The sequence below is a fragment of the Pristis pectinata genome, chromosome 31, assembly GCF_009764475.1.
Source record: "Pristis pectinata isolate sPriPec2 chromosome 31, sPriPec2.1.pri, whole genome shotgun sequence".
Taxonomy (NCBI): Eukaryota; Metazoa; Chordata; class Chondrichthyes; order Rhinopristiformes; family Pristidae; genus Pristis; species Pristis pectinata.
Genome location: NC_067435.1, coordinates 12,853,990 through 12,867,752, shown reverse-complemented (window position 1 = coordinate 12,867,752; position 13,763 = coordinate 12,853,990). Strand labels below are relative to the sequence as shown.

Sequence of the window (13,763 nt, the reverse complement as noted above, 5' to 3'; positions counted from 1 at the left end):
AAAGAGGAATTTACAGGACCGCCCCATGTAGCAGATTAGTAATTAGTGAGTGGTATTTGTCCAGCTAAGGAAGGAAGTGTGATTACAAAAAGAAGGAGCCCTCCAATGGAGAGGAACTAAAATCAAGAATGTGTGTGTGGCTAGTCACATGACACAGTGGAAGCTGATATTTCTACTGCCAACCACATTCTGAGGAAGTGAAATGTTTCCTGGAATATTTCGAAATCAAAAGTTGCCTGGAATAACAAGTGACAGCCTGGGAACAGAAACCAAGCATAGCATCTTACTGCTTTATTGGAAGGTCTGCAAGCATTATGTGCAGTGAAGGACTCTAAAGTACATCAATGGTTTTTAGTTTAGCAAACAAAGCAGTGATTTACTGGCAGTCAAGTACTCAAGCAGCAATGGAACGAGTTAATTTATTTGCAATGCCATTGTTTATGCCAAGATTATGACAAAGACTGCATGAAAATTGGCCATTCCTCTTCAAATATTGTTAAGGGATCATAAAGGTGTCTGAAGCAAGGGGACAGGATTTGACTTTCACATCTTGCCCAAAGGATTGCTACGCATAATTGTGTTTTTGGAACATGCAATCTGAAATTATTATTTAAACCAAATATCTCTGCAGCAAGTAACACTGTGTGGGGAAAACAGATAATGGCAGCCCATCAACTCCCCAAAAGAGAAATATGGAGCAATCTCTGCCCCAGAAGTAGAAAGATAGAAGTTCTTCTCCCCAGAGCAAGAACGAGGGAAGAGCAGCAAGTGAGACTTCTCTGCAGCCCTCTGCCCTCCAGAGGGAAGACCAGGGGGAAAGTTTCCTCTTCCAATCACTACCTTTCAATTCCCAGTATTGTATTTCAGAACATTTGGATTCAAATTTCTTATCCTCTTGTGGTTCCAATTATATTCCAAGGCTAAGGAAAGAATTGGCTCCAATAGGCAAACATTTGCCTAACTAATCTAGAGGGTCCTATGTTTGTCTGCACTGTGGATACTGTTAGTTCTGGCAAAGCCAAAGTTAAGAAGTGCAAATCATTTAGGATTCTCATAATTCATCTCCATGAGAAGTCACGTGTGCAGTTGTTGGTTCAGGGTACATCTGGTATGGCAGTGTGACTGAATAGTCTGCTAACCCTTACCATTTGTGCTCCCTCCTGAAGTATGGGAATGAATCCAAGGTAGTGGAGGACATCCAGAAGCTGTTGAACAGTATGCAGCAAGTAGTAAACCTCAGGAGGGCAGAAGTCTGATAGAGAAGGCTTAAGAAGAGATAAAATTTAAAAAGTGATAAAAGGAATCTTGGAATATGAAGACTTTACAAAGATAAAAAACACTCAAAATCTCTCTATGACTCTAACCCAGAGTGGAAACTAAAATGTATCAGTTTTTTAATTTAAAGCTGATAATTGGGCTGTGATGTCTCATGTTCATTTCTCCAGTATACCAGGACTGTGCATTTTTTAAAAATAAATTGTTTTCATTTGTCTTCTAGTTTCCTACCCTGGTATGAAGTTTTCTACAAACTCCTAAACAATATAGCTGACTACTTGGCAAAAGGACAGGTAAATATTACAGTGCCATATTACTCATGCTGTATAACATGAGTTAACCTTATCCTGTAAAATACTTCTGCTCTAGGTATGGATAGATTTCACAGAGTTCAGAGAATTAGTTTGATTTTACACATCTTCATACTTATCAAGAGACAATATAACTACCTCTACACTGTCCCATCAAATACTGCAGGGAAGGAACAACATGGTTAGATGCAGAGTGAACTCCTGACAAAAACAGCATAAATTAGAGCGTTAAGCTTTCTCTTTTCTGTCCTATCAAACACACCAAAAGCAGATACAACACAGGTTACATAAGGAGTAAAGCTTCCTCGACGCTGTCCCGGCACAAAGTTCCTGGGTGGGAACTGCACTGGTTGAGTTGATTGAAAGCACCTGCCTCTAATCAATCTGAAGCAGCTGCATTACAGAGTGGAAACTCTGAGCAGAGAGCAGCAGGAGGCAGGAAGTCTGTTTTCCATCTATGTTTGCTTGTAAGAAAGAGGAGGAAAAGAGCTTCTGTAATCCTAATGAAGAATACCTTGTGCATGCTGTAAGGTTGGTGACTGTGAAAAGGAAGGTCAGTGGGAACGAAGGAGAGGCTATAGTATCTTGGGATGGGGCTGCCTAACTCTAAACTTTGTTTACATCTTGCACATTTACTCAAGTAAACTCCCTCCCCATCCTATTTACCTGGCCCACGTCAGCTGGAGCTGCCTATTTAATGAAGGGTTTTATACCTCCAGCTGTGAGTTACCAGAAGGAGGAAATCCCTCCAGCAGAAAGTCCATTAGCTATGGACTGTCCACTGACGTATACCAAGAGACAACCTTGATGTTGGAGCTGAAACTGTTGTCCTGCATCTTCCCCCTCTGTTTCCCACTTCCATGCATCTCTTCTCTCCCAAATGTTTATTTATTTTTTATTATTTTTAATGAAGGATGAGTGTGGCCCTTTGACCCATGGATGGCTGGCCCCTCCAGTGACCCCTTATACATACGTCATTGTGGTAGCTGCAGCTCTTCCTGTGACCCCCTTCAACTCTATACTTTAATCACTCCAAACATGGGGTCAAGAGTTCTGCCCACCTTAATATGACAGTTAACTGCTAATATTTGCCTCTGGTTGTGTCTGCCTGGAGAAGAAAGGGGACGTGGTGTGAGGCACTGGGATGAATTAAGGTGGTGGATGTCCTGGTACCCCATACTGAGTCTTCTGGCATTGGTGGGAAGGCCTCCCGAAGGTCAGCCAGAGAGTGAAAAGAGCACTGGTGGAGCTGACCCATGTCCTCCACTAGTTCTCAATGGGCAAGTCCCAAATGATGGATGTACTGGCCATAGAGTTCCTCAGGGTGGTTTGGGACCCTGGTTGACAACTATGCACCTTCTGGGGCAAAGCCTGGCCATTGGGTGATGCTCAGCTCCTGCCACAGGACTGCCATTTTCCTCTTGCTGAAATGGGTGATCTGCACATAACAAAACTGACTCCTGGTCTCCTTTCCCTGCATGGGTTACAAGATCTTTGCCCACACTGTGTGTACTCATCTGAGCTTGATGCTGATCCACATGATATATCTTGTCCTCCTGTATGATTCTGGGCTGGTCCATTCAGGATAACATCCATTTGGTCTGTCATTCCTAGAGGGCTGGCCTGATTGTTGCCTTACTTTTCCTTGACCAGGAGAAGATGTTTGACAAGGTAGATCATGAATATCTTTTTGGGTTACAGCTCAGGTTCAGGCAGCATGCTGCCACAGAGTGTCTGGTTAAATTTAACAAGTCCTTGGTAGTACCCCTTCAATTTGGAAGAGGGATGCTTCAAGGATGCCCCACATTTGGCCAATTCTATCTATGTGGAGACATTCCTGCATCAGCTTCAGAGCGGTTTGACAGGTTTGACTGTGAATGGGCTGGCCTTGTATGTCATTCTCTCACCTTATACCAGTGATGTACTCATCAGTGCCCAATGGCTCTTCTCTGCCACGTCTGCAAAGGTCATTTGGGAGAAGTGTGTTGGACTTCTGGTTGGGCTCCCTACTGAATGAGGAGAGATCTTTTTCATGGAGTACCACACACACCCTCTGGGATTGGAGTCACACCAAGGAAGACTTGACCAGGAAACTAGCAAGTTGGAGGTGAAAGTCACCATTTGGCTAGGGCATTGGACAGGGCTGCTTCAACAGAGACCAAACTCTGATCATTAACCAGCTGACAGCCTTGATTTTCTGGTACTGGTTGTCACTTTGGTTCTGCCCCCTACTTTTGCTGTGAAGATTATAAACATTCTGGGGCATGAGGAAACCACAGAGGAGAGTGGTCAGTTGCTGGTGTGCCTCTATACCTAGGCTACAGCCCTCTGCCTTCAGACCCTCTGAACACAGAGCATCTTTCCTTATATTATGTTGGTGACATGCTTTTCCTACTGGGACCCTGTCTTCAAGATGGTCCACTGGCAAGCATTAACTGTGCCTCTCTAAGTGAATTGCTTGTCTTTTACTTTAGAACATAGTCACCTCTGCTGGAGTACTCTCACAGAGGGCAGCTTTGGCTGAGGCCACCTGGATGGTGAAGACGGGAGCTGGACAGCACCAAGGTCTCCAACTGAAGCTTCTGGGGTCCCATCCCTTTAGTGTGAACGTGGCTCAAGAGTATAAAGTGATCCTGTTGGGCTGATCCTACTCTGACAGACCCTGGCCCCAGAATCCTTCTTGGGAGATGGTCCCACATGACTTGAGAATTCCCTTGGTGCTATTCCATACTCTGTGGAGGGACTTCCTTTAGATGCCGTTCCTGCGTACTCCCCACTTCCTTACCTTTGTCTTTTGCCATGGTCCATTTGGCCATCTGGTGGTGAGGGGGATTATTGCAGAGTTGAGTTTACAATTGGAACAGTGCTGGTTTTACTAAATGGTGGAGTAGATGAGAGGCCAAATAGCCTCCTCCTCCTCTTAGCTTGTATGTTTGTGTGTAGAGACTTGGAGATGTCTCTTTGTCACAGTCAACTTTACACTGGAGACAGGGTGAATGGAATTAAATAGAGCAATAGATTATGAAGTAGGTTGAAGGGCTTCCAGGCTTCAATTTCCATGGCCTGAATGAGTTGTCATTTCAAATATATATAGAAGGTAAAAAGTTACAGCCTCTTTGTGAATATTTGAAGGACCTACTCTTCAGGTTTTCGCCATACTTCAGGCACAGGTACCTGAAGTATGGCCAACAAAGGCCACTGAGGGACCATCTCACCAGTTTGCTCCTGGGCCTGTCCAAGCTGGCCATTGCCATTTCCAGGCTGTGGACTGTGGGGTGAGGGCAATCAGTGCCTGTCAATAGGTTATGTGTACATCCACATGGCACTGGAGTGGGACTATGTAAGTGTCTGACTGATGGGTTAGATAAAGAGTAAAGCTCACTCTACTCTGTCCCAGCAATGGATTTTCACTCTAGGAATGTTTCCACATGGATCCGGATGACATTTCCATTTTTAATTCTTCCAGCCTCTGTTTGCATTGATGGTGTTCACTCTGTGTTTAGGCTCCACAGCCCTGCTCAACTTGAAGTATCGTATGCCTTTTTATTCCTGCAGGACAGTGAAATGAGAGAACTCCTGAAAGTTCTGCATGCTCAGTCACCACCCCAGTCGGACTCTCCACTCAATCTTGAATTTGTAAGTAAAAAGAATATTTACTTCACTCCTTTCACAGCCTAGGGTATCCAAAATGCTTTGTATCCAGTAACCAATTCATAGACAATTTCTGCTCCCAGACTGAACTGAGGAAGCAAACAGACTACCAAGGGCATGTTGAACCTGTGAGATCAACTGGGCCACTATAGATGGTGTCAACAATTCTACGGTGGTAAGAACAGCTGAAACAGGCTGCCAGTCTTCACTGGAAAGTCTGCCATCCCCATTTGTCTGCAGTCACTTACACAAGATTTCCTCTAAAGAAAAGCTTGCATTTCTCTTGCCCCTTTCATGAGCTCAGGACATCCCAAAGTGTTTTACAGAGAATAAAGTGCTTACCTGGTCTTACAGTATGTGACTACAGACCCACCAATGTGGTTGACAGTAAATTGCCTCCTTAGTTCAGGGACAAGTAAGGATGGAAAAACAAATGTTTGCATTGCCACAGGCGTCCACATCCCATGTACAAATAAATAGAAAAAATTGTGGCCTCAGAATCTTTTCCACCTACCTGAGAGAGCAGATTTAACATCACACCAGAAACAGTGCAGCACTCTTGCAGCTGACAGGGATTATGTGTTCAAGTCTCTGGAGTTTGCCTTGGATCCACAACTGTCTGATTCAGACAGGAGAACAAGAAAATCAAAACATATAGTGCAAAAATGCTAAAATATAAGGTTGTAATGTGATATTTCAGAATGAACAATAATCACACGATACTGTCTCACAAGGCCCAACAGCTGGGAGTTACGACGGGACAAGTTCTGAAAAACCTGAAGAGGGATACTAGTAGTGGTATGCCACCGGTGAGTCGGGCAAAACCCGATGACCAACACCACTCTACTGGAACTGACCAGATTAACCTAATAACTAAACAGCATCTAACCCTACACCTGCATGCTGACCAAATTAACTAGCAACATGTGTCACTTACGTGGTGTAGAAAATTTGCTGGCTGCGGACTAACCAGTTCTTTAACTGCAATGTGAGCAAATTATTAACTTTCCTTTTTCGCCAGGGTTAGCACCTAGTTAAAGTTGTTTACAGGACATTTACTCTATAATTTGGCCAATATAATCATAAGGGTGGAATCCTGCTGACTGCAGAGGTCACCTCGAGAGGAGAAGGCCCTGATGCAGCAGCCCTCCTCCAACAGCCAGAGGTGAATGCTCAGTCCATGTCACACAGGGTACAGTGGCTCGTACTGGGGACTGTAGGCTAGATCCATATCCCGACACCCCTGTCCTGAAGCCTAAACACTGATCACATTAGAAAGGGAAGCTGAGCCATGGCCGGTCCGTTTGTCATAGTTGAAGCTCACAAAAAGAAATAAACGAACCCCTGATGGGTGCAGAGGTCCCTTTGATCAGACCAATGCACCCACTCTGCAGTGGAGTGATGAATTGTATGTTAGACTGTTCAACACCCCCCTTGAGGATAAGCAAGAGGAGGAGGAGGAGGCAAACAGGTAATAGAGAGGGGAGGAACAGAAGAAGAAAGAGAGAGGAAATGAGAGGGTGGGGTAAGAAGGGGAAATCAATGAAAGAATGAAAGGGATCTCATGCTGCAGCATTTTTATTACCATGACAAAACATTTACCATTTCAGTCTTGTTGCTTTCCATCTCCATTAACCACCTTGATGTCAATCTTGTCGTTGTTGGAGAACGTGCCTTCTCGTGTTGATCAATTTTCAGTCTAATCACTGACATGTACTGACTCTGCAATCAGTAAGCAATATAATTATGTGACCTTTGTCTCCTCTTTCCCCCAGCTTTCTTATTTTATTGCCCCTGACAGTAACAGCTTGCCTACAATACCAGAGAGTGTGAGTATCACTGGATGTGGGGGGGGACTGATGGTTCCGGACTGGGTGGTTGATGGGTTCTTCCATGCTAACACCCTGTGGGCAATCTGGCCAATAGCAAAATTTAGTTAGTCTAAGTTTAGCAAACAACTGTCAGGAGCCCACTGATTTGCTGATTTTAGTCTTTTTTTCCCCTCAGCCCAATGAAGATGCTTGTAATGAAATACTGATGTGCTGGTCTCCTCTACCACATTGTTCCTCCTGTCTTACACTTTCTAAGCATAAAAGATATTTGACCACAGTGGAATCATACGCATATGCAGACTCACTCACTTTCACGTGCTCACACACGAACACTCACTCACTTTCGCGTGCTTGCACCTACAATGTCTTCTGCTTTCTCATTATCACACGTATGCACCACTCACATTCTCCCGCTCACAGTCACACGCTCTCACATTATCATATTCATGCTTATGATAGTTATCAACCAGAGTTCTGAAACAATACACTAGTTAGTATCACATTAACCAACCCATCCCAGCCCTCAGTCCACTCCTAGAATACACCAACAGTGAAGCACACTTAAAAATCAGACTGATACTGAACTCAGCCAGGAAGAAGTGCTCAGAAGACTCTGTTTCAGGTTCTTTAAAAGAAGAGGAGAGAATATCGACCATGGGGACAGGCAGAGAGCAATTGAACATACACACACTTTGTACCACAGTGCAGACCTTTGAGAATATGGTGCTGGCGGGGTTGGTGAGAGGTTTGGAGCTGCAGGATTTCCTACACCTGGTTATTTTCAGTGACACTATGTACATGCTTTATAGTAATAAATACATTATACTGTGACAAAGAGCACAGAGCAAGCTTTATGTTTTAGTCCAAGGGTATTTGGAAATGGGTGGCTGCAATAAATGCCTGAATTAGAACACTGTAGCCTGAGTACTCCAGTTGAATCAGAATCAGGTTTATTATCACTTACATATGTCGTGAAATTTGTTGTTTTGCAGCAACAGTACAGTGCAAGACATAAAAATTACTGTAAGTTACAAAAATAAATAAATAGTGCAGAAGGGGAATAACGAGATTGGGTTCATGGACCGTTCAGAAATCTGATGGCGGAGGGGAAGAAGCTGTTCCTGAAACGTTGAGTGTGGGTCTTCAGGCTCCTGTACCTCCTCCCTGATGGTAGTAATGCAAAGAGGGCATGTTGTCCCTCTGTCCTACATCCCCACCCCTGCTTTAAACATCTGTGCCTTACAAACCAAATTATTGCAAATACGCACCTCATTCCTGTTTATGGAATCTCTTTCAAAAGTCACTGAAATTACCCACACTCAGCTGTTAGCATTGAACTATGCAGAGAACAAACAGACGGGAATGTGGAACTCTGCACCATTGGGATTCAATAACGTAGCATTGAGTGTAGAAGGGATTTCGTGTGTTGAAATTGTGGTAGGAGAGGGGTGGGATGATGTTCAGTTCAACATTTGAAAAGGTTTCCAGTTAATGTCAATTGCAAGTGAAAAATTATTAACAACGTTGTATATGTTTGCTGTTTGTTGCTCCATATTATGTAAATGTACTTTGCGTTACAGAGGAACCTGACAGAGTATGTGGTTGCTGTTGATGTGAACAACATGCTGCATCTCTACGCCAGTATGCTGCATGAGAGACGCATTATCATCACTTGCAGTAAGCTGAGCACGGTATGTGCCAGCGCAGTGGGGTGGGACAATTCTTCTAACCTTAAATTGGTTGTCTATGGTTCTGCTGTAGTCTACCTGTCCAGCAGTCTATCCAGGGTCCAATTTTATGATATGTTAACAATCTGCCCAGTGTCCAGATATAGCAATCTACTGTAACAGTCTATCAGTGAAATCCTGCTGGGAAATGCATTGCCAGGGCTACATCTTAAGTGATCCACTTAAAAATGTCTTGGGTGTGACTCTTGATCTGAGCAGAGTTAGCAGACCGAACCACATCAACAGTCTGGATCATAATGAGGATCAGAACTTCAATCCTGGAGAGAAAACTGCTGCTTTTCAGCCCACTCAGTGCATTCATCTGGAAGCTGCCTGTGTTGGGGACATTGGGTCAGATTAGGCAGCCTCAAGGTCACCTCAATAATTAGCCCATGGTTAATGTGGAGGTGGAAAGGCAGCTGTAAGGAAAAACCTGACAAAAGGCATAAGGGGAAATGTTGGGGAGAGGGAAGATTTCTTTATCCTTCAGTAAGCTCTTGGTGCTCATTTACCACTTGACTGCAATGACCTGCATCAACCATCACCCCACAACCCACTCCCCATTCCCTGGGTTTCTGGGGCTTCCCCATGTCATGCTACCAATTCTACTGCTCCTGACGTTCAGAGGAAATTACCCTAGATTGCTGGTCAGTGGCCTCAGGTTGTAGTTGGAGGTGCAGTGCTACTCTGGCTGATTCGTTGAACTTTTTTTTCCCTCATCCACAGTTAACTGCATGTGTGCACGGTTCCTCTGCAATGCTCTATCCCATGTACTGGCAACACATATACATCCCTGTACTGCCGCCACACCTCCTTGACTACTGTTGGTAAGATTTCCTTTTCCTCTTTCATTGTTGGTTGTAATGGTAGAAATGGTGAACAGTAGGGTTGCGTCAATGCGCAGGTGTCACCTATTCCCAGGTGCAGCACCACAGAACGGGTGCACACCCACAAACCTTTTTTAAGTTGGCACTTTTTATGAACCTTATTTTCCAGCTTTTGTAAGCTTTTCAGAATGCTGATGACCTACACCATACAATTCTCTGTCCACCTCTAACCAGCAGAGGAGGTGAAACAATAAACTTTAGGCCAGGACTTGAGGGACTGAGATATGGAGAGAGGTTGAGCAGGTTGGGACTTTTTTCAATGGAGCGTAGGAGAATGAGAGGTGATCTTATAGAGGTGTATAAGATCATGAGGGGCATAGATAGGATCAATATGCAAGGTCTTTTTCCCAGGGTTGGGGAATCAAGAACTAGAGGGTATAGGTTTAAGGTGAAAGGGGAGAGATTTAATAGGAACCTGAGGGGCAACTTTTTCACCCAGAGGGTGGTCAGTATGTGGAATGAGCTGCCAGAGGAAGTGGTTGAGGCAGGTACATTAACAACATTTAAAAGGTACTTGGACAGGTACATGGATAGGAAAGGTTAAGAGGGATATGGACCAAATGTGAGCAAATGGGACTAGCTTAGATGGGAATCTTGGTTGGCATGGACCAACTGGGCTGAAGGGCCTGTTTCCGTGCTGTATGACTCTATGACTTAATCAGAGCCGTTGGCCCTATACTAATTCCTTATCTCTGAACTTCAGAAAATCCCACTTGAATTTGAGTTTGAATTACCAACACGCTACTAGATCTAAGCTCTGTAGAAATAGGTACAGTGCCTTTGGAAAATTAATCACAAGGAAAAGGATTACTTATCTTAAGGAAGTAAGCCGTGACTATCATCCTATTTATCCCATCATCCCAAAGAATTAGATTTATCTTTGTGGGTCAAAAGTAATGTGATAAAACAGGACTGCTGTTAAATTTAAAGCCAAGTATCCAAATTCTAATCTTTTCATGCCATGCCATTTTACACATCGAAGTGAAGACATTTTTATTTTGTGAGTATGTGAGCTGCTGCTAATTCAGTGAATCAATTGCCTCACTCTGTCTATCCGGGTTGGAGCGGAGCCCCAGCAGCAAAAGATAAGAAGTCAATATGCTAATAGTTTATCTTTTTGACTCTTTCAGTGCTCCAATGCCTTACCTGATAGGGATCCATTCCAGTCTAATGGAGGTGAGTGTGTGTGTTTCCATTATCACTGTCTGACAAAACTCATTTCTACAAACGTTATTATTTTCCCAGGTAGCTTCACATTCTGACCATCGGTAAACAGATTTTCGTAACTCCTCATTCTCTGTTACCCAGAAGCACACTTCTGATCTTTTTCCACAGTTTACTTTCTCCCTCTGTCACAACCGGCTTATAAAATAGCAAATTGCTGGCATGTATAGCTACATAATAAAAGCCATTGTGTGAAGCACTTTGCATTGTTTGGGAATGTGGCAATCAACTAGCCTCTAAGTGGTTGTCAACATTTATTGCCTTCAATCGGTTTTCCGGAAGAGAGGCACAAGAGACTGCAGATGCCGGAATCTGGAGCAACAAACAATCTGCTGGAGGAACTCAGTGGGTCGAGCAGCATCTGTGGGGATGGGGTTGGGGGGAAGGAATTATTGACCTTTCAGGTTAAAACCCTGCATCAGGACTAAGAGTGGGGAAGGGAGGTAACCAGTATGAAGAGAAGAGGGGTAGTGGTGAGACAGGGGTCAGAGGTGATTGGCAGACTGAGCAGGGTGTGGATGAAGGGTGACGGGCAGATCAAACCAGGTAGGGGAGGGGTGAAAGAGAACCTCACTGATATGAATGAGAACGGAATTCTTGCATTTCTGGAGTAAGGCTGCCTCAGCTCCAGCGGCCTGAATTCGATTCTGACTTGTTGTGCTGACTGTATGGAGTTTGCGTGTTCTCCCTATGACTCTGTGGGTTTCCCCTGGATGCTCCAGTTTCCTCCCACATCCCAAAGAAGTACTGGTTGTTAAGTTAATTGGCTACTGTAAATTAACCATAGTATAGGTGTTACTGGACATGAGAGAGAATAGGTTGCAGGGAATAATAGGAGTGGGAGAATGGGATTGATGGGACTGTTCTGAGAGCTGGCAGAGACTTGATCAGAAGAATGAGGAAAAATGAAAAATATCAGGCATTACCATCGAGTCTGGAGACGCCTGTCATCTTTAGGGTGTTTGTTACCATTTGTCTGCCCAAATGGTTCATTCTCGGAGAGGTGCCTGGGTTTTCCAAAGCAAATGAGAGAATACCTTTGTTGAAAATGTGTGTCCCTCAGGATGTGCCTTTCCTTTGCAGAGGGTGAGGAGCAAAGCTCTGGAGGATGTGGTTATATTAAATGTCGACACAAATACCCTGGAGTCACCCTTCAATGACCTGGAAAAGCTGCCAACAGATGTGGTGAGTTCACAGCACAGACTGTGGTAGACGTACACCTAGGTCAATGGCCAATGGTTCTTGCTGAGACCATTGGATCCTTTCTGTATCTTGTCCTAGACTGAGAAGAACATCCCCCCCACCCACCCTGGAATGGCATCCGGTGCTGTATCACTCTCTGACACCATGTATTAAATATGGGTATCACTGCCTTGCTAAGCAGTGAGATGAATCACCACTTTTCTCTACATTACAGTACTCTGAACCTTCCAACAGGAGGTCCTATGTCATTGTGTATGGAATGAAATTCATCAGTAGTGATCACAGCTGATGCCCAGTTCTGTACAGTTCACATTGTCCTGGGTTATAGTTAGAACCAGCATTTGTCTGAAATCTAGGAACCTTCTTGGGGTCAAAATGCAATGGTCAAAGTTTAGTCGTTGAAAAATTTTGCTGTTTCTTCTCCCACCTGTTATCAAGAGTACAAAGAACCAGCCAGATCGACAGCTGTTGCTGCTTGGCTGGGCTTTATGTGCACTGCTTGAGCTCCCCATATTGCCCTCCCCAGTGGCTGAATGCATTGCTGGCTGTGGAATTGGCATCACAGGGAGTGCTCCAGATTCAATCACTGAACGCCCAGGTCAGTAGAAAGATTGCTATGATTTGGCACATTATTGCAGGGATTAGTATGTGGGTGTGGAGGGACAAGTCATGAAATGGGGAGTAGTATATGGTGTTGGGAGGGCAAGGCACAGAGTGCAGGAACATTTCTTAATGTGGAGGTGATGCTGTGTGTCGCCAACTGGGGGCAAAATTATTTCTGAATTAATTGGAAGGGTCGGGGTGTAATATTTTTACGTTCTGACTGCTGCCCCTCGGTGATCTCTTCCCTCCCTCCCTCCTTCCTCCTCCTCTCACATCAGCTGTGCGATGTCTTGTTCCCTTTATTGCAGATGTCTGTTCTGAAGATGAAGCTGAAGAAGCAGTCAGCAGTGACTGGTGATGTGGTGGCCCGAGCTTTTCTGAGGACGCAGGCTGCAATCTTCGGAAGCTATCAGGATGCTCTTAAATTTAATCCTGTGAGTGTCCAGGTTGTGTTAGAGTCAGATCCACTTACACCAATCATGCCTGCAGTGGCCCAAGCATTTGAAAACCTATTACACAGACCAATCATTGCCTTAACTGCCCCCCTCCCACTGAAGCTGTGAACAAGTCAGCTGAGGAATGAGGAAGGTGTGCACTGTCGCATATTTTAAGAGATACAAATCATAATGCAATGATTAGACCACAAACCTGATCTTTAGATGCCTGTAAGCAATATGAAGAAAGGAGGTGTTTTTGTGAGACAAAGAATTACACAGTTCTAAGGAAGATCAAGTTCGTGTAGGAGACACATGAGCAGGAGGATGAGACACAGTTTAACATACAACATCAAACAGTACAGCACAGGAACAGGCCCATGATGTTGTGCCAAACTAATTAAGCTAATGATGCCTAATTATACGAATTCCTTCTGCCTGCACATAGTCCATATCCTCCATTCTCTGCATATTCATGTACTTATCAAAGAGCCTCTTTTAAACACCTCCATTGTATCTGCCTCCACCACCACCCCTGGCAGCACATTCCAGGCACCCACCACTCTCTGTGTAAACAAACACAAAACTTGGCCCGCACATCTCCTTTGGACTCCCC

At 44.3% G+C, this 13,763-nt stretch overlaps 1 protein-coding gene across 5 annotated transcripts in view; it reads left to right on the top strand.

Moving 5' to 3' along the window:
* The window catches only part of LOC127584888 (DENN domain-containing protein 1B-like), a 63,770-nt gene that overhangs the window by 30,954 nt on the left and 19,053 nt on the right, over positions 1-13,763 (top strand). For 3 of the 5 annotated variants that reach the window (XM_052041860.1, XM_052041859.1, XM_052041863.1), the window contains exons 6-14: positions 1,499-1,568; positions 5,142-5,222; positions 5,972-6,046; positions 7,013-7,066; positions 8,650-8,760; positions 9,523-9,623; positions 10,814-10,859; positions 11,991-12,092; positions 13,022-13,147. In XM_052041860.1, coding sequence (XP_051897820.1) covers positions 1,499-1,568; positions 5,142-5,222; positions 5,972-6,046; positions 7,013-7,066; positions 8,650-8,760; positions 9,523-9,623; positions 10,814-10,859; positions 11,991-12,092; positions 13,022-13,147 — 766 coding nt within the window. Of the gene's footprint in view, positions 1-1,498; positions 1,569-5,141; positions 5,223-5,937; positions 6,047-7,012; positions 7,067-8,649; positions 8,761-9,522; positions 9,624-10,813; positions 10,860-11,990; positions 12,093-13,021; positions 13,148-13,763 lie in introns of all 5 variants that reach the window. The other 2 variants (XM_052041862.1, XM_052041861.1) reach the window with 2 other exon arrangements.